This window comes from Falco cherrug, chromosome 7, assembly GCF_023634085.1.
Source record: "Falco cherrug isolate bFalChe1 chromosome 7, bFalChe1.pri, whole genome shotgun sequence".
Classification (NCBI taxonomy): Eukaryota; Metazoa; Chordata; class Aves; order Falconiformes; family Falconidae; genus Falco; species Falco cherrug.
The window spans coordinates 44,289,660-44,310,306 of record NC_073703.1 but is presented as its reverse complement, the minus strand read 5'-3'; the positions used below and the strand labels follow the sequence as shown (position 1 = coordinate 44,310,306).

The following is a 20,647-nucleotide window of genomic DNA, read 5'->3' as shown; positions in this document are numbered from 1 at the left end:
GTCCTTGGGGGCTGCCCCAGTGGTACCCTGAGACAAAACCAACTGTCCAAGCCCACCTAGAAGCCAGGTGGACCTCCCAAGGGTACATGAGTGGAGGTTTACCTGAGCAGGCTCAGGAGTTTTCTTCAGCATTGGTGCAGCCGTTCACAATTTCCATGTAGAAGGCTGTGCACAGGCTACTGTATTCTTCATACAGCTGACAGAAGTATCTATGACATGTCTGTAGGATGGGGAACCCCTACAAGGATCAGAAGTGGATTTGATTTGGAATAATCCTGTCCTTCTAGCCTCTCCTGAAATTCCCCTGAAGGATTCACATCTCACTGTTACGCTTTATTTCCATGCTTTGGCGATGGCCAAACTTAATCATTAGTAGCTTTGCCAAGTGGTGTCACGTTTCTGCAGTACATACTCTGATACAGACATTACTTTCTATTGGATGGAAGCAAGGCAGTATCAAGCCCTTAAGTCCTTTGTTACCTTTTTTAATGGTGATTCCTCCCGTATTTGGTGAAACGGTGCTGTTGGTAGTGGATGTGAAGGACTGCAGAACCTTCTCTTAGATTTATGAAAATTAAAATTTCTGTGTTAAAAAATTTAGAGTTATGAGAAACTCAAACTCCATACCTAATGGCAAAATTCAATTTGCATTTGATGAGATCTCACCTCAGGTTCTTAAATCATGGTGTACTGGGAATTTCTGTAGAGCTAGGAAGCTGATACTAAAAATTCTTACAAAGGAAGAGCTTGCTTGCAGAAGTCATGTCACCAGCTGATATGCTGAACACTTCCATTATGGTCACTGCAGGCACTTCAAGCTCAGCAGAAGTGAGGCTGATGTTTACATTGTTTGTCTAAGAGAATTCATAAGGGAAATAATAACCAGAAGTGTGTTCCTACAAAAGTAGCTGATACAAAAGCACAGTGGAGAAATGCTCAGTATTGGACAATTCTGTTGAGATACATAGTTCTGCAAGCTGAACTCAATTTAAATCTAGCTTAATATTTCATTGTCTGCCATGGATTATTTACATCAAAAATTAGATAACTTGAAGGTTAAATGCTAATTGTACTGTGATATGACATATGATAAATTTAGAGATTGGAGATTCAGAGCAAAGGACGACCACTGACTTTCCAAATTGTACTGTCCTTAAAAGTCCTAGATAGGCTTCAACAAAACAGAATTGAGCCTGCAGAGAGTATTCTCATAGGGGAATATAACAATGTGATCTCTGCTTTGGAAGTGTGGTGTACTCCTTGCAAAAAGGGTTTTTGTTTAGGCAAAAGTGTTACATCTAACAAGATTGATCAGTGTTTTATAGGTAGCTTTTTATGAAAAATGCTACAGTTTGATTTCTAAAATTTATAGTCTTTCTTATGCTTCCTGTCATTGGCAACAGAATTAAGAGAAGAGATTCATGGGGTAGGTGCAGTAAGTTTTGGAATTTAGTTTTGTAGACTCTGAATTTATCTGATATGCAAAAATACCCACTTTGTTTATATTCTAGTACATTTTCTCTTTACCATAAATATTTGTGGTGGTTTTGAGCACAGCAGTTAATGAGATATGATTGATCTCAAAGTCTGCAATAACGCTTTCAAAGGGACTCATGTTATTTGGATCTATGGAATGTATTTTTTTATTCCTAAACATTTAGTTTTCCCTTTTTAAAGATATGAAAGAAAATAAGTGGTTTTCTTTTTCCTTTTATTTGTCACAAGATACTTACTTGTCCCGTATTTAACTCTAGGAGTGTGATATGCTTCTGGAGCCAATGTACAGTAAAAGCGAGTTGTAGTAAAATTTTTAAGTGTTAACAAATGCAGTTGATGTTTACTTCCTACTAGTCTATGCAGTATGCCAAAGGCAGTCTTGTCAAATTTAGTTTATTAACCTCACTGAAAACTAAAGAAGCTGTATCTGTGATTGATTTAAAGCAAAAGATACCTTAAACAGTGCAGCCTTTTCAATTAACAGATAAATCTACCTTTTAAAGCTGCATGTTTCTTCCTGAGTGCTGGTCTCATTTTTTCCGTGTTTAATATATTCACAGCTGCAGGATGAGTGGTTATGTATGGCAGCCTCAGGTATCTTCAGCTCCCATCAGTTGTAATATTGTAGTTAGCGCCTTTGGGTCTGGCTAAAGTCAAACGGAAAGACTGGATTCTCCAGTCCCTGCTTAGGGAAAGGACATGTGAAGTAAGGGGAGGCAGGCAGCATGCGTGTTTCTGTGTGTCTGCCGGTACCCTTGTCTGTGTTACTTGCTGTCTGCCTCAGGGCTACCCTAACTTACATCTAGCTGTCTGTTTACACCTACACTAGCTGTTTTCCAGAAGGATTTCTTTCTCTCCTGCTTTGCTGGTTTCACGGTTCCTAGCTTTTACAGCCAATCTAGCCAGAAAATTCCCAAATTTGGCAACAAGACGGGTACACTGCTGGGTTTTTCTGCCATTCTGTTTTGTGTGTGTCTGCTCTGCCTTTCAGTACGCGTGACTGACTTGATAGCTTTTGGAATGCACTTAATGGATTAGCTGAGCTAAGCTTACTGTATGACTGGTGTGAGGCAAAGACTTTCTATTTCCCGTGCAGGTGACAGTAGTCCCAATGGGTCATTCTGACATCCAAAGATAGCCTTAGCTGGCATACTTACTGTTCTTTCATTTTTTTCTGTACTTATGGGCACAAGCCGTGCTTTGGCTGAGAAGTTGTAGCACACAGTCCTGGAGGAGGTTTACAGTAGTTAGCTTTTATGGCTTTGAGCGCCAGTAGTGAAGGCAGAGTCTGTCCATGTATGTTAAATCTCAGACTTTGTCCTGTGAAGAGCGGAATAAGGATAACATGAGAACTCAGTTTTGCAATAATATTCACACTGCTTTGCACTTTGCTCAGAAACTCCTGTTAAGCCATGAGATGCAGGTAGAACATGCAGTGATTAAGCCTGTCTTGTCTTAGACAAACCCACTTTCCACCTAAGCACTTGAGTGTAGGGAAATTTCTGTTTCGGGCATCTACTTGCACTTACAAAATGAGACACACATACTTCTGTATAATTTGCATGTTCGTTTTGTAGAGTTCTCATTCATTCATTGTTTCCCTAGGTATTTATTCAACACTCATTTCAGCCATCACCATTTTACCTGAGCAGTAGGCAAGACTTGAGTTTTTACAGCTTCCGTGCATGCGCGCACACAGACACACTCTGTTGGTCCACTGTGAACAATTATTTATCTCAAACATATAAAACTTCTAAATGTAGCTAATTTTTGAGTGCTCATCTGTAACTTTTAAGACAAACACAATTAGAAATAATAGTATTTTCGAATAGCTACATGATAATAATTTAGTGTAGGAAGAAAAATATTGAGTTTTACTTATTTAATGGTACAGTTTATTTTTTCCTGCTGATACAAGGCGTATTTTAAATTCAGACTTGTAGAATTTAGCGTATCTTAACTTCAGCTAATGTTTTTCCAGTAGTAAAAGCAACTTTATATTGTAAGTATTCAAATGGAATATGTTGAATTAATCAGCAGCCATAAAATAAATTACTTTGTACTTTATGTATCAATTGTAAGAACTGAAAGAAAGAGAAAGAGGGATTTCCCTGAGAAACAAAAGCAAGGATTTTGCATCTAAAATAATCTTTTTTAGTCTAAAAAGGATATTTAATTAAATATGATAAATAATTTAAAAGGATAATTTAATTAAAAAGGATATTTAAAAATAATTTAGTTTAATAAAATGGATAATGTACTTAATTCTTAGAGGTTAACATGTCTGTAGGGTTAATGTACACAGATGAATGTATTCTGAGGGTTGATTAAATGCCCTCAGATTGCTGTAATTCTCAGCTGTCTAGAAGAATGTACCACACCAATCCACAAAGTTATTTACATTTCCATATGTTAAGCATAGTCGTGTGTGTGAAGATTGGGGTCTATGAGAGTATGGTATAAATACATTATGAAACCAAAAAGAGATCCTCATAGTCCTTTCTGTCTCTGTGACTGTATCAAACAAACCATTCATACACTTGGTTCTGTGTTAAGTGAATGAGAAGTCTAGTCAAATTAAGACAGGTTTCATTGTGTATACAGATTCCAGAAGTGTGCTTGCTTATATAAACCCTCTTCTTTCCCATTTGTAAATGAAATCATTAATGTTTTTCATCAGCCTTGCTTGGATTTTTCAACTTTGTGAACTTCTTCTGTGGCTCCTGGGTGCTTACAGTACACAAAAACGTTGGACTGTATTATGAAAATATCAGATGTAGGTGACCAGATAGCAAACTTGAAAACAGAAAATTTACTCATCTTTTGCACTCCTCTCTGTCTAATGGTACAGATACTTAACTCACCTTCTGTGCTGCATGGACACTGTGAACAAGTTCTTAGACTGCAGACCAATGTGGATTGATAATGATTTCCCCTACTGATCTGACAGTGGCCCTTTCACAGCGTTTCCCTTCATTTTTTATGTTCTTGACAGGAGCTTGCTTGTTTTGCATGGATTTCTGTACTTGGGAGACTACTCGCTATCTTTCCATGGTGTGAGCATGGATATTTTTTTTATATGTAAAATTTACTAACGTTAAAATAATTTTTTTTTCTGAAATAGTGGATGAGAGTACAGTCAAATGAGTTCTATCTGTAAAGGTTAGTGTAAAGCAGAGTGCTTTGTTAGCAATACTGATCTTGGAATTCCTGCATAATGGTGTATTAGTTGTGAGATGAGAATACTTCAGGGAAGCTTAAGGTATCGCTTCAGCTAAGACAGCTTCAGCTACTAGCATACTCTTAGTATTTTTCTTCTAAGAATAGAGGTAATTTTTTATAATTGCCGTGTGTTCCAAGTGGAACATATATCAATAGTCTGACTTTGCTGAGCAATTGGAAACCCCTACCTTGTCATCCAATCACTTAGAACAAAAAAAAGGTAATATAGTAATATTCCAGTTTTGATCTGACAAGCTTTTATCTCTTTCCTAAGTTGCTGACCAGCGAAGAAGAGAGAAACTGAAAAAGAAGATAGCCAGATGTGAAGAGGAAATGAGTGTGGGCAAAACTGCCTCCCGATCCAGCTCGAGAGAGAGTGGAAGGCTGCTGCCATCCTCTTTTGGAAAGGTAGATACTTTAATTTTATTTAGTAGATATCATAGTCTACTTGCCTCCCATAATAACAAATGGTCACTGCTGTGCAGCAGCTCTGAAAGGAGGACTGGTGTATTTCAAGCAGCAGAAAATAGATAAGGGTCTTCCTGGCATGTGCCCAATACCAAATGCACGTCTTGGCCTTCTGACAAAGGTGGTAGGTATCTGGATGAAGAGTGCTTGTGCTAAATTCCAGTTTAGTTACCCTTGAGTTCTCTTGCTTTCATTTTAGCTGATATTCCCATGTCCTCTCTTGTCACTCCAGAGCTTTCTGTCATTTTCGAAGGCAGAATTCTAGTTACCGCTAACCTTTCTAGCAGAAGATTCAAGAGTCTTTTTTTTTTTCTCTGTATCCAAAGTCCTATTTTGGAAATACATTTCATATCTAACAGTATACTACATGCGTGAATTGTAGTTACTGAAACTGAAAATAGTACTAAAGCCATCAAAATAAGTACTTTTCTGTCTTTATACATAGGTTCACTTATATTGTCCAGCATTTCATCCAGATATGTGGTGTATATTTCCAAATAATAAATAAATTAATAATTAGCCTTACTAAATTAGTCTCATGTTTGTCACTGTAAAGGAGCAATTGCAACTTAAAACAGAGTGATGTTTTAGTTCTGATTTTAACAGCAAATGCTTCATATGTTGTTTAAATATCCGTAGAGATGGAGAACATTTCCAAATAGTACAGAAAATTTACAATTAGTTTCTTTCTGTGTCACTGTTTTTTGCAGCAGGCAGGCAGGAGTGACCTTATTGCAATGCAGAGAAATAATGCTTTGAATTCAGTCCATGTCTCTTAGTTACAGAAGAAAGCACAGGCATGCATAAGAAAAGGGAGGAAATGTCATATTTTAAATCCAAGTTTTATTTTTTATTAATACCATTTTTGTCCTTCCATCTTTATTTTTCAGCAGACCGGGGGCAGGAGAAGTTCCTTAAATTATATGATTGCAAAATCAAGTAAATTGTGCTTAAAATGCATCTCCAATTACTGCATAAATTCTCAATTTTAAAATTAAAGGATGCACCTGTGATCTTTAATGTAGCATTATAACAGTCTGTTACTTTTTTCCTTTGTTTTAATCTTTTGCAAAACAAAATCTTTCTGAAATAATATCTATCCCAGTTTTACCTACTTACTTACAGGTGCCTTCCCACCATTTCTCTTGAAAGTGTATTCTGTACAGAAACTGCAGCTGTCCTTATGTTGGATAGCCTCTGGGTATAATTCAACAATCCGTCCAAGTCTGAATTTCAAGTTATCAACTGAAAAGTATGTTTTAGAAAGTGTTGGGAGACTGGCCAAATCAACGTTTAACCAAACGTAAAAAGTGATTTTTGGATACAACACTTTTTTTGTCTTGGGTTTTTTTTTTACTTTACAAACACAAAGAATAATCTTCACTAAAATACTATCTGGCACTTTGTTAATCAAATCATTGATTGGTGGACCTACAAAATACAGTTCAGTATAGTATAAACAAAGAGCAGCAGTGAGTCAGTATAAAGTGAAAACCTGTAAGTGAGCCTTTTGGCACAAGCATAGGCAGTGGAAGTAATTGGGCTGTCATATTTTTGTGCTAAAAATGAAGCCCTATTTAAACTTTACATAGTTTGCCAGAATATACTTTGATTTCCTATGCTTCTTTATACAACAGCAGAGAATTCTTCTGTTTCAACAATTAGATGTCCTCTAATGCATTGTGAGGATGTTAGCCATTTTAATGGTATTTCTTTAGCCATCAGGATATATCAATAGGTGACAGCTGGCAAACAAGTGCTAAGGATACCTATAGACGGTTTTTGCCACACAGTAATAATTGCTGTCACTGTTGCCATTAGGAAAAAGCTGATTGTATATCCTCCATTTGTGGGACTGCTCCAAAAATTGTTCTGTTGAATTCGGATGTTCCTAGGTTGGGATAAGATCCAGCACAGATTTGAAGCAGTCAACCTTGGAGTACTCCAGGTTTCCAAGGAGGTAATGGCAAGAGTAGAATGTGGTCCTGTGTTTAGTAAGCATCTTACATTAGAGGAATGTAAGAAAAAGAAGCAAGTAGAATTCTCCTGGCTTTGCCATTTTTATAATTAAGAGTACAAAAGTTCAATTACTTTCATAATGCATAATTTCTTTCATAATGAAATATGACTCTTGTATATGAATTTAGTGTAACATACATACATATGTATATAAAAATATAATAACCCTTGTAACTCTGACAAGGTCAATGTCTGGCTAGATTATAGGCTAAATACATGCTAACCAGCTTTGATGTATGCACCTGACTTTCTATTTTCAAAAGTCTTCATTCATTAGCATTCACTTTTTATGCATTCTGTTAAGTCTGGTGTCTTTATTTCATCATTTTCATTTTTCACATAGCTGCATTTGTTATTATTTAATGCTACAATAGAGCACAGAAACTGTTTTCCATTGAAACTGTGCTTTGTGCGTGGTAGAACCAAAAAAGAAGTAAAAATAATTCCTCTAAAACATATATTGCATGTTATGCATTTCTTAAAACCTCTGTGATTTAGTTAGTGTCATTGAGCTGACAATGATACTGAATAGCTATAATTGGTCTTTAACCTGACTGGCCTGCTCTTTGACTGTTTTGTATGTGGGTTTAAATGCACAAGAACATTCTTTCTCTGTTATATCTAGTTATAAATGTAAAGTTACTGTAATGTGAGAATCTGTTATGATATGTAATGAGCTGTGAAAGTTATCTCTGTTGTGCTTACCTAGATTTATTTACTGACTTTTAAAAATAATCTGTGATTTTAATCAGATAATATTTTGATCACAGAGATAAGAATATTCCATGTAGAGCCGTGGGTTAAGCTGTGATAGATGTTTATGGAGCATCATGCATTTCTCTGCTTTTAGCAGAAGACCTAAGAGAAGCTAAGGAGCAGGCTTATTTTTAGAAGGTACTTTGGATGGAATCGCTAGCAACCGAATTACTTCAAGGACAGTACTTTATCTCTTACAGTAAAGTAGAGGAGCAGGGAAAGCATAAGGTGTCCTGGGGACAGCTGGACTTCTCTTCTGCTCCTCTTTTTTTTATGTAGCGTAGTAATGATGGTTGACTTCATGTGTGAAGGTTAATCAAAATAGGATGATAAACTACAGATGGATGCTGAAAGGGCTGCTAGTTTTGTGTTTGTGTGTCTTTGTGAATATGTAATTTTTAAGCAAATATTTAGAGGCTTACTTAGACTGAAAAGCTTGAGGATGGATAAGCAGCATATTTGTGGGTATCCTCTCATTCATCTGTCAACAAATTACTTATACTCCTTCTTTAATGAATTACTCTTAAAGTTTTCTCACAATAGAAAAGGCTGTTTGACAGAGTCTGGAAAATACCATGACACCTGTGCATGGAATGGCACTACCATGTAGTCTTTCCAGCTGCTGCCACAGATGGAAAGCTGTATCCTAGTGGAATCCCTAGATTTAAAATTTTATTTTTCTATACAAAGCTGATTTGGGTTTTTAAACGTTCATCTGAGTGATTCAGCAGGGTGAACTGTGTTAAGCTCAGGATGACTTACCTCTGAAGCAGGAAAACCTGAACTGAGCTGTCAGTGAGTAAAATCTCTGATCTGAGCAAGATGTGGTATTTCATATCCCATGCTCAGATAATCCTATTAATAGGCATTATTGGCTGCTAACAAATTTTTTTAAAGAAATCAATCCATGCAAAAAATCATTTGGAGGAAGGCTGCTCTGTAGGAGTGTAAGTTTTCTGTTTTAACCATTTGAAGTATGGTTGTCACTGCCTTGATACTTCAAAATCCCTTTCAGCCTGTTTTTTGAGACTTTTTTTGATTTCTTAGGAATGACAGTTATGACCATTGGCTTCTGCATATGAAATATAGATTAAGAAACACCATGAACCATTTCTAATCTCCCATGTTAATTTTGTATGCAGCACACATGTGGCTGTGTAAATTGCCTACTCAAATGGCTTATGTTTAAAGATTTATTATACCATTACGATATTAACAGCCAGAAGATGTATTGTGCTTGAATTAGTTCTGTCAGAATGAGAGATGTAAGTGACTAAAGAAAGCAGAAGAACCTTCTGAGCATCAAAGAAAGATGTTTTCATGGGGAATGTTCAGTACAGATTTCCTTTCAGGCTTCATAGTGGCAGTCACCTCTCATGCTGGTTGTTTGAAGCTACATTTCCATATGCACGTTCAGTAATAACCCTTATTAATAACATCACAGTATTTGATGAAAGTGGGAACATAATGCATTATACAATTGAATACACTCCCCCCCCCACACACACACAAAAGGAAAGAATTGTAACAGGAACATAGTTTTGAATGAGAAAAAAGGTTATTATTGATGCCAGTATGCAAACTGATTGTACTTATACAGGTCTTACTTGTTCACATATATGTGTGAATTTTCTCTCTTGCCTTTCTGAATTCTTACCTAATTACCAAAGTGTGTATTGACATGAAGAGATGACATACAGTCACTCATAACCCCCTTGTAAAGGCAGCTTGTTGCGTACTACAGGAGACCTTTGCTCTGTCCAGACTGCAGAGAGCAGGTGCTCAGCCCGCTTTTGAAGTGGCTTATAAATGGGGCTGTCTCAAGTTAAAGAATCAGATGCTAATTTATTACAGCATTACAGCTTCTGTATCTTGACAGTGCAGTTCAAAAAGTGTCTCTGATCTCGTTTTATGCTGATAGATGAACTTTCTATTGGAAGACCTTTTCATACAAGAATATGTTAATTTCAAGACTTAAATTCATCTTAGTGTAACTTTAGTGACCCCAGTGAGAGGTGCCTTTGGACCTTTTATGCAAAAATAGATTTGGCAAGCTTTGTTTTCAGTTTGTTTTTTATGAGGCAGCTGATACCTCGGTGGCTTTTGATTTGAGAAACTAAACTTCTTTTAGAAAGTAAAAGTAACTTAAAAATCTGGATTCTTTCTCTGTTACTTCTCTTGCCCATCAGATGACAGCAATATGCTTTGATCTGCTTTTACTGAACTTTCTTTTCCACAGAGTCTATGGCGATTTAGGGGTCCTTTCCATACAAGCTTGCTGCAAGTAATATCCTGTTTACCCCAGCTTTGTGACTAACAAAATTGAAACATAAATGTAATTTATGAAAACTTTTTGGAGGGGTTATTATTGTTGAAATGTATGATTGAGTAGATTTTTATCTTTCAAAACAAATTACAGTGGATTGAATGGATAGAATAGGAACATAGATTGGTAAGCAAGGTAGGTGTCAAGATTCTTGACTCCAAATTACATTAGTTATAGTTCTTGATAGTGCCAATGTCCAAAGCTGTGATACTTCCATGGAATAATTGGGTTTTTAATTGTATCTGAAGAACAGAGCAAAGTATCTTTAAATCAGTGAGTTACTGCATATTTGTAGCATGTTTTTCTCTCTTCTTTTTCCCCTCCCCGCCCCCCCCCCCCAACTAAACATCTGATGTTTCTATAGATACAGATTAGAAAAGAAAAATGAACATACTTGCTTATGGTTAACTTGCCTATACAAACACAGGTGTACAAATAATTTTTGAAAGCTTGGTGTTGGTGACAAATTGCAGACAAACACCATTCTCTGACACTCCTTAGAATTTTTTTGAAGTCACCAACATAGTTCCTTGTTCCTGATTTCTTTGTATATCCGGAGGCTGAACTGCCTACCTGTTTGGGCTGTAAAGGTTTACCCCAGGATAAGGGCTTCAAAAGACATTCTTCTTTCTCAGTACTTGAATGAGTATGTCTCAAAACTGACAGAAATGCAGTTTGGGTTTGCCTTTCTATCTAGTCACTACCTTAGCTACTTGGTCTGTTCTGCTTACGATACATTTGAGGAGGAAAAGAAAAGAACTGCCGTAAGCTTCCTCATACATAAGAAATGCTTAAATTTAGGATATTGACATGTTTACCCTGGACATTTGTCTTGGTTTAGGATCAGCTCAACTGCTTCCAAGGAATAGAACCTGTGGCTTTCATGAGGTGTAGTTGTGTAATTGACCAATATCACTTAATATATTTTGTTATTATTATTTTGTATATTGCAGGTCACCAGTCATCATATGTTCAAAAATGCTTCTAAAATCCGATCTATATTGCAGCTCCATGAACTGTTCTAGTCTCTGAGAGTAAAAAGCATACAAGAAAAATTAAGCTGTTGATATGATACATGCTGAAGGGTATGGAATTAGCTTTTCAAAACATCTATATAGGTGGATTCTGAAACTTTCCAGTCTTATCTGTTTTCTATAGTGCTGAGCTACCACTACAAGTGCTTTACATGCAAACAATCACACTGGTAAGCCTTATTATACTGCTTGCTAGCACAGGCATTTGTTTGGCATTGTTACTGTGTGTTATCAGTTCAGCATTTAATTATGCTGTAGTAGTAAAATAAAGTTGGTTCACATGAGACATCATCAAGAAGGGCTTATTTTGGCTCAGCTAACTGAAAAAAACACAACAACCTCTTTGCATTAGGCACTGGCAACTGTGGACATTTTGGGGTACTGGAGTAGCACAGATAAGTCTAACTGACATGGGGGTATATTGGAATTGTGAAGGAACTATATAGTATGACAGCAGTATGATCTGTGACTTAATTTTGCTGACAAACTACCTGCATTCTTTAATATTCCTCTAAATAGCATTTACTACATGCCATAAAATATATATTCATCATCTAGAGTTTTAATTTAAAATATGAAGGGGTTCTGAAAAGGAAAAAAAAGGAATAGTGTAGATTTAAAGCAGTGACAGTAGCAGTGTTATGAGAAAATGCAGCATTTATACAGTAAGAGTCATTGTTTAGAACTTTGAAGAATACCAGTTTTAGGATTTGAATGATAGAATAGAAAAATCAGGGTATATTTACAAGCTATACTATGAATTACACAGGGTAACATACTATACTATATTTTACTAGTAAACTAGTAATGTATTACTATCCTGTACTGTATATTAGTAGGTTACAATGTCATGAATTTCCAACAAATGTGTAAGGATTTCCAAGTTTGGTTGGTTTTTTCCCCCTCCATACCTCCCCCAGTAGGAGACTTCAAAAATCTCACAAGTATTGATTATCTTGGAGAATTCCCACAGGTACTTTCTTTTACATTTGATTTTGCCACTTTTGTTGGAGTTTAGTCCAATGTCCCCAGTGGTGGGGAAAATCACACATCCAATGTTTTAATCACCTGATTATTTTCAAAAAGTGAAGCATTCTTGAGGATTTTCTCCAGGTTTATATTGTGTTCAGGCAATGAAGCGCCACTGGAAATCCTCTGAATCCGTGCTTCGGTGTTAGTCTCTCAAAATAACTTCCGCGTGGATTAATTGTAAGATCAGGATGGGTTGCTGGGTGAATCTGTGAATCTTCGCAACTGGCAGTTAGGGTTGTATGTCATAAATAAGTACGTATCACAGCATGTGTTTCAGTCCCATCACACTGGATGCACTCTGTCTCAGGCTTTTTATAGGGGAGCTATTCCTTCAGTGACTTCAGTAACGTAAGGCTTCTACATAATTTTATTTGTTTGATAGGAACATAATTGAGATGAATGAAACACATATGAAAATCAATTTCCCTTTCTCCCTTTTTTGACTGCAGAGCTTTATGGCCTGTACAGGTCTCTCCTTATCCTCCTGTTCTTTGTTCAGATGGTGGAGGTACATCAACAATTTAATCTCTGTTAGCCTATCTGAACGTAAACATCAGGTTTGTTAAAAATCTGGTCCTCAACTGGCCTGAGAAATTGAATTTTCTTCCTAGGAAACACCAACATTCTCTTAAATGTTGCAGCACTTGGTTGTTGTTGATGTGGAGCTATATGAAGTGCCTGAGTGTAACTGGCTACTTAGTTAAAACTGAATTAATTCGGGTTTGTTAGCAGTTGATTTTGCTTTGGGTTTTCTCAGGTGTCATTTTAGCTGTTATTTTGCCTTGTATTATACTGATTGCAGAGTATGGCAATGAGATTTTCCAGAATAATGCTATCCTGAGCTTGTCTCCCTCGCTGTTGCAGGACCTAGGTGCAAGCTCCATCTCTGGGAGTTGTACGCTAGGTAGTTTGAGTACGTACAGTGTGAGTCATCTCTTCTCCATCATACAGTCCAGTGTAACATTGCATACATAGTTTTATGCATGTGGATGAAATGAGTTTATACAACATTTTGCTTGCTGTTAGGCTTCCGGTTTAATCTGCTAATTCTGCAATATGGCTGTCCTTGGAAATTGTAAAATGTCATACATACTTTCCAGTGACTGACAGAATATTCAGTGGGTGGCTGTATCCTAGGAAGGAAAAGGTTATACAATAGCTGTCTTGCTACGATGCTTCCTAACTTTTCAGACACACTGTAAAGCATGTTTACTAGTGCATATACTCTGTCCAGGTATTTATGCTTTGAAGTTGCAAATTTTTCAAAAGTCTATGACAGAAATAAAATGTCTATTGAATTGTTCTTTCTCACTTGGCAAAAAAAAAAAAAAAAAAAAAGCTCAAGTTGTAACTTTCATAGAGTTGCATTTCAGTGTTACTTGTCTTTGGCATGGTGTCATAATACAATTCAGGAATAATATTGAATTTTTAAGCCTTAAGATATTATTTTTTTTCCCCAAAAAGCAGAAAAAAATAGCATGGTCTTTCCAAATAATTCATTCTGTAACCTTTCTCAATGACAGACTTAGTTTTCAAATTCTGATTTTTTTGTTATTAACTGTTTTCTTATCCCTGGCATTAAAATTATGTATCTCATAAGACCCAGACTTCTAAAATTGTTGGAAAATTCCCTATCACCTTCCATAGGATAGATTTGTGTTCAAGGTCATCACTAGTCTCTGGTGTACTTGGCTTCCTCCTTATTAACTACTCTTAATATTTGTTGCAATGCTTCACTTCAGTGACTTTTTAACTTTGTGAAGATTTAGTAATAACCTTATAGATCTCAAATAGAAAAAGAAGAGATGCATAGATGAGCTTTTGCTGTAAGTTTTTCCCATTTTGTTTTGATTGTCCTGCACATCAATGAGATTTGTTCAGCTAGTTTCTATTCAAAATTTCAGATGGCTACTGAAAACAACAGTTAGGCTTTCTTATTAACTAAAGTTGACACTTGGACTTCAGCCTGCATACAAAATAGACTTACATTGTGCTTCTTTCCGTGAGGAGTGGGTTAGCTGATCCTAATTTTAGTCCATGTACTACTGATTTGTCTGTATTAGTTTGTTGTCTTAACTAGTAGCCTTTTAACTGTATCCTTTTAAAGTAACATTGATTGTTTCTGAGAACTGAGGTACATATTTAAACTCTAATGTGTTGAACACTTAGGAAGCAGGAGCAGTAACACCATTTCCCTACCATCACCTGCAATCGACTGTATCTGTTCATAAACTCAGCATGTTGTTATCTGACCTGTTTAACTGTAGTGAGCTAACTACTTGCACTGTTGGCTTTCTATAGTGTTAGAGGGAAAGTTTCACAGCTGTCTATGTACCTGCTGGGTTGAGAAACCGAAAGGGGAACAGGACAGAAACTTGACTTTGTCTGCTGGAGGACATTGATTGTATTATTATAGCAATTAGGACATTTCTTGTGGAGCAGGGTGCCATTACACAAGGTGCACAACATCCTGTGTTGTACAGCCCTTCCAAAGATATACATCTCCCACCTGCAGGAAGAAAAAGGTCACACATGGAATAAACAGCTAGTTACAGTTTTCTTATTCTGTGTCTTTAACCACACAACAGTATTTTCCATGTTGGTCTAGCTGAATCAGTGAGCAGTGCCCCTTACAGAATATACGTCTTCTAAAGATAGCTGGTGTGTGATATACTTTAAAGCTAATAGGATTTGGAGAGAGAGGCCACAACTCCACACTTGATGAGAATATGTACTGTGAACTAGTCAGTAGAATAATTACAGATAATGTCTATGTTACCTTGCCCAGGTGGTATGAACAGAACATACCCAGATAAAATAAATTGCCTCAATGCAATGATTCCTTGACTTTTAAAAATGTATTGAGCCTTTGGACTAAAATGATTAAAACTCTTGCTTTGATGTAGCCATCAATATTCTGTAACAAAGCACCAATGTTTTGCTATTGAATCAAACCATTTTCTAACTACTCTGTTATTTCCAGCGACTAGGTTTTAAGATCTGTTAGCACTGGGACTGCTCTGAAACCAGTTTGACTTAACAAAAATAGAATGTTTTTACATAGAAAATACCTTCAGGCTGGTAACAATAATAGCTGGGAGTACCAACTTGAGCAAAGATGGTAACTTGCAAAGCAATGAAATCTTGTTTTATTTTTTCCTAGAGTTTCTTGGAAGCAGAAGACAAAGACAGTCCCTTCCCTTGCGCTCAGCAGGCACAATACCTATCAAGAGTGCTGTCTCCTTACGGCAAGCATGGCTTGGTTCACTCCAGTCCAGTAAAATACACCAGAAAAGATTGTCAGAGTAAATCTAATGCATCTAACTCAAACTCAAGTGTCAGTATGTCAAGTACACCAAGAAAACGCTCTGGACTATCATGCAGTTGCTCCACTGATAGTTTTGTGAGCATTAGTCATTCCCAGAGGTGCAAAGGAAGCAACTCCAAAGAACGTGGTGGGGATCTTCTAGACAGGCACTCTGAATTCTTTACTGATAGCCGAAAACCTTTTACTCCACGCACCTTAATATCAGATGCTAAATCTTCCCTGTCAGAGTACAGGTATTACACTCCTGCTCGAAGGAAAAGGAAAAATCACTGTAAGCAGCATGTGGAAGCTCAAACGCAAACTGATGTGATCAGGTACAGAGATTAAAACATTATTTTGAAACCGTGGAATTTAGAGGTTATCATAACGGTATCTTTACAAAAGCAACATGTTTTGCTCTCATTTACATTTGCATAAAACCAGAATAATTATTCTGAAATTATTTTAGATATGCCTTAGCAAAAGCTAGAACAGAATATGATTTTCCTTTTTTCACTGGCATATTTTGTTGTCTTCCCTCCGGAGGAACTGTTTTCATTTATACAAATTGGATACAAACTGCCACTAAATCCAAACTGTGGGATCTTGCATCTGCCGGGGATAGTAATTCCCTCTCTCTTTTCTTTGCTCTCTCTCTGGTGTATAGTTGTGCTTTCTGTCTTCTAAAGAAGTAACTGCTATAAGCATGCAAGTAGTTCCTCACTGTTGCCCTTGTAGTCTCACACTTTCCAGTTCGTTAATTAATACATCATGCAAAGGTCCTTTTTTTTTTTAAACTCTTGAATGCAGCTCTTCATTGCATTCTTAGCATTTTAATCTAAATGCCTTCAGACATGTCCTATATGAAATATTTTATACAAAATTAATGTCCTTCTCTTGCATTGAACTCCTTTTTAGCAAATTAAAGTTTAGATTTAGTTTTGTTTTTACCGATACTACCTCATAAAGAAAAATCTTTTCTCTTTTGTGTCCTCAGTGCCTGCATGCCTAATTCTGGTTTTGTCCTAGAACAAAGTATGAATTTCATAAGACTGGAATTATGATAGCTTTAGCTCCATGTTGCAACTATTTTTCTGGCTGTGGGTATACATTTTCCTGGTGCACTTTTAATGTACATAGGATCATCTCCATTCTCAGTTCTGAACAATTATTTTGGATAATTCAGCTATCCCCTGTAAATTTGCAGCCAAATAATGGACTTGGGTCACCTATTTATGACTGTTATCATCCTTCAAAATGAACTATAACTTAGTTTTATTATGTGAATGGAAGCTTGGCAGATATTTTCTAAACCGTCCGAGACATTTTAGTGCTAGGTCCTGTTCAGATTGATGGGAAATTTCCACAGTGGCACTGGTGTTCTTATTCTGCATATTTTAAAAGTAGCTTTCCTGGAAATCTAATACATCTTTAAATCTTGTAGCTTTCGATCTGCAGACAGAGCATCTGAGAGAAAAGTCATGACTGAACAGCAGAAGATCACATTTAAGGTAACACATCTATCAGTCATCTGGGTACTCTTGCACACCCTTCACCATCATTTCGAGTATATGCTTGATCTCTGCCACAGCAGTATACAACTGATTTAAGTTTAATTTTCTTTATTTTCGTGAGATGAATTAGTCCTGTAGAGGAGAGGGAGTTTCAGAAGAACAAGTGGAAACAATAAGAAAAAACACTAAGGCATGGGAAGAGATCTTAGGATATTGCAAAATCTTAGTTTTTTTCAACAGTTTACAAGTGCACTATCACTTACATATCTGTTAAGTTCATAGATAATTGGTACATTTTTTTTTCAGCAGAAGAAGGTACCTCTTTTTCAAGGAATTTTTGCCTTCATTTTTACATTGGATAACATATTCCAAAAAGCCCTCAACAGAAGAATTGGAGCTAAGGAGTTCCTTGCTCTGAGGAGGCACTCAGACCAGTGGGTGGTGAAGTTTTCCTTGATACTGTGTGCTTTCTGTCTTGCTGAATGTATCTGGAATGCTTTAATGAAAAATCACACCACTTTAGATTCTACAAGCCCTTAGTATTTTTTTGTCAGTCACAGAAATGTTTGCATCCATCATTTCAAGTTGAATTTAAAGTGTTTGTGACAGTTGAACTTAGTTTTTCAGTTATTTGGTCTTTCAGAAATTGCCTTAGTGTTTGGTAGTTTAAGATTATTAAATTATAAAGATGATACGGAACACCAACATCTTTGGGAGGCAGAGGGAAGCAGGTGAAGCACCTGAAATATTTCCTAAGACTTCAAATCTGAAGTTATTTTGTCTTAATTTGTGCTAATATTTGGATGGAAAGAATTTGATCAGAAGTTAGGTTCGTTCTTTAGGCTTTATCTTGTAGCCATTGTACAGACGAGTCTTTAAACAGCCAGCCCTGCCAAACATAAGACAAGTACTTGAATAACTGTGGACTTTCTTTCTCCATAAAGGCTACAGGGTCAGAGTCTTCGTGTCTCTAGCTTACTAAGGCAAATAATTATGCTTTACTCATTGGAGGAGAGTGGTGAAAGAGAGTATATATTTATAACTTTCCTGAAAATAGAAGAGAGACCCCCTGCATTGATCTGCATCTGACCTCGTTAAGAAAAAGTTAAATGATTATTTAGAAGGCTTCACTTCAGTTCCAGGAAGAACTTCTGATTTCATTTCACACCTGTCGTATCCAAGTTTTTCTTTGGCTGTTGTAAAAGTGGTGGCAGTAAGTCATGTAGCTTTACAGTGGCCCTTTCAGAGTATTACCATTTAAAATGCAGATAGTCAGCAACTTTACTTTCCATCAGATTTGTGCAAGCAGCTCAAGAGATGTGGTTTAGAGTGCTGGTTCCTGGTTTTGCATACCAGATTTTACTCCTGTTGGTGATAATGACCCCCTCTGGCTTTCAGCAAATTCATCTTTGACATACTTGTCAGGGGAGAAATTTTACTCATCTCCTGTTGCCCCTGACTAAATTTTTGGATGTCAAAGCTGATGAGCCTTTGCTGTCTCAGTTTGTCAGAAGTTTCTCAGAGAAGACATAAAATTTATAGGGCTGTCTAATGACAGAGGGTTATTAGGTTCATTTTAATGGTAAAATTTGCTGTGTATTTGCACAGATATTAAACATTTTTATCTCTGTGTTGTAGGCTGAAGATAAAAGATACACTGTGGATGAACCCGAGAGAGGAATAGCTGCTTTTCCATACTCCTTTCTAAGGTGCCTGATTTACAGAATTAGGAATATTTGAGGCATTCCTTCTTGCTTTCTGTACAGTTGCTTCTTAGGCCATAAGCATTGACTAGTCTTTATAAGTCTCTTCACACAGGACTTTTGTTTGGTTGGGTGTCTTACATCAATGGCCTTTCCCAGCTTCAGAATCCATTATTTTCTTATAGTATAGTTGCACTGGGAAGCCAATAAAAAAAGAGAGCTCTGAAATATGCGAGTATTTTTGTCAGGAGTGAGATGATGACAGGTTAGTAGAGGCTTTAGTTCTGTGCGTCTGAGCGTACATCTGAGCTTACAGACCACATATTCCTTATACAGCACTACAACTAAATACTGGATTGGTATTCAAATTGGTATTTCCTTTTGGGGGAAAGGGTCTTCAGACATCCAGCTTTTTGAATCTATGATCTGTGAGAACTGCAAACCAAAGGCATTTCCCACATCTTTTTGTTCTGAAAATGTAATACTGAGTTTTAGAATATTGTCTACAAAAACAGTGTTTGAAATCAGGTTAGAACCCAAGGGCTCCCAGCTGATTCGCTCTCTGGCTTTTTCATACAAAGGCATTTTTACCTGAGAAAAAAATTGTACTCTGGGTAAAAAAAGCACTCTTATGGATAGTGGAGGTCTGTATAGCATCTGAAGTAGCACTGAAATATTTGAGCTATTGGAGCACTGTATCTAGTGAAGTGTTTTAATACTCTTGAACCATAGTCTTTCAGGCTTCAGCATAATTTTTATTATTTATTAAAACCAATTTTTGCTACTGGAACAAGGTTTGGGGGTGTTCTGGTGGTTTTTTTTTCAAAGAGGAAGTGGGATAATGACACAGCATGTTTCCAGAAGAAAGTGAGATGCAAGGTAGTATAGAGGGGTTTTAGAATGTTGTGCTCTTTCTTACTCTCTGATTTTCTGATTAGGGAGTCATCGTTGTATTCTCAGCAGCCTTCAGCAAGGAGGACTATAGAGGCTGAGTAAGTATCCTTAAACCATTTTTCTGCTAGTGCAACTTTAAGCTAGGAACTCTTCCTCAAAACTGATGAACTTGAAACAGTAAATGAGGACTCAGAATAAACTGTTGTTCACCATTTGCAGTAGAATTGACATGACTGCGAATTGTTACATAATTAAAAATTTTAATGTGAGTCTAAAAATAAATTAATTATAACTTTGTAAGCAAGATAGACTTCTCATCCAGTGGCTATACTTTAAACATTTCCAGTTCTTTTTTGGTCTGTAATTTCTGAAGAAAATGATGGCGAAATATCAAGTTGTTGGGGTTTTTTTAACCACATTTCTGCTCTGAAATTTGATGAGAATTAGAACAGGTTTGAGTTACATTTGGAAACACTGCCAATACTTTCTCGTGTGATCTTGGAAAGTCATTTAATTCTTTTTGTTCTAGGAGAGCCTTGTTCTTGCCTAACTTTAAGGAGGTGATATAGGTATCAAGGATCAGCTATAGATAGCTGTCTTGACTATGGAGGGAACCAAAATGACAGTCTTCAGGCTGGCTGACAAATTTTACATAACAAGTGTCATGCAAGTGGTATCCCATTTCTTATTTTTGTTTATTAAGACTGGAGGATGATTTGATAGAGCTTGGTTGGATACTTTGGGATATTCAGAAAGATGCTATTAAACAGCACTGAAATCTTTTCTTTTGGGGTTTTCTTTCAAAACTCCAGAACTCCAAACTTTTCAAGAGTCTCCCATTTAGAGCAATTGGCATCAACAAGGCCTTAACAGGT

The 20,647-nt window shown here is 36.6% G+C and overlaps 1 protein-coding gene across 2 annotated transcripts in view; it reads left to right on the top strand.

Moving 5' to 3' along the window:
• SPATA7 (spermatogenesis associated 7) overlaps positions 1-20,647 on the top strand; it is a 41,928-nt gene that overhangs the window by 17,961 nt on the left and 3,320 nt on the right. For both annotated transcript variants that reach the window (XM_055715986.1, XM_055715985.1), the window contains exons 5-9: positions 4,994-5,127; positions 15,518-15,996; positions 17,106-17,172; positions 18,814-18,884; positions 19,817-19,870. In XM_055715986.1, coding sequence (XP_055571961.1) covers positions 4,994-5,127; positions 15,518-15,996; positions 17,106-17,172; positions 18,814-18,884; positions 19,817-19,870 — 805 coding nt within the window. The remainder of the gene's footprint in view (positions 1-4,993; positions 5,128-15,517; positions 15,997-17,105; positions 17,173-18,813; positions 18,885-19,816; positions 19,871-20,647) is intronic.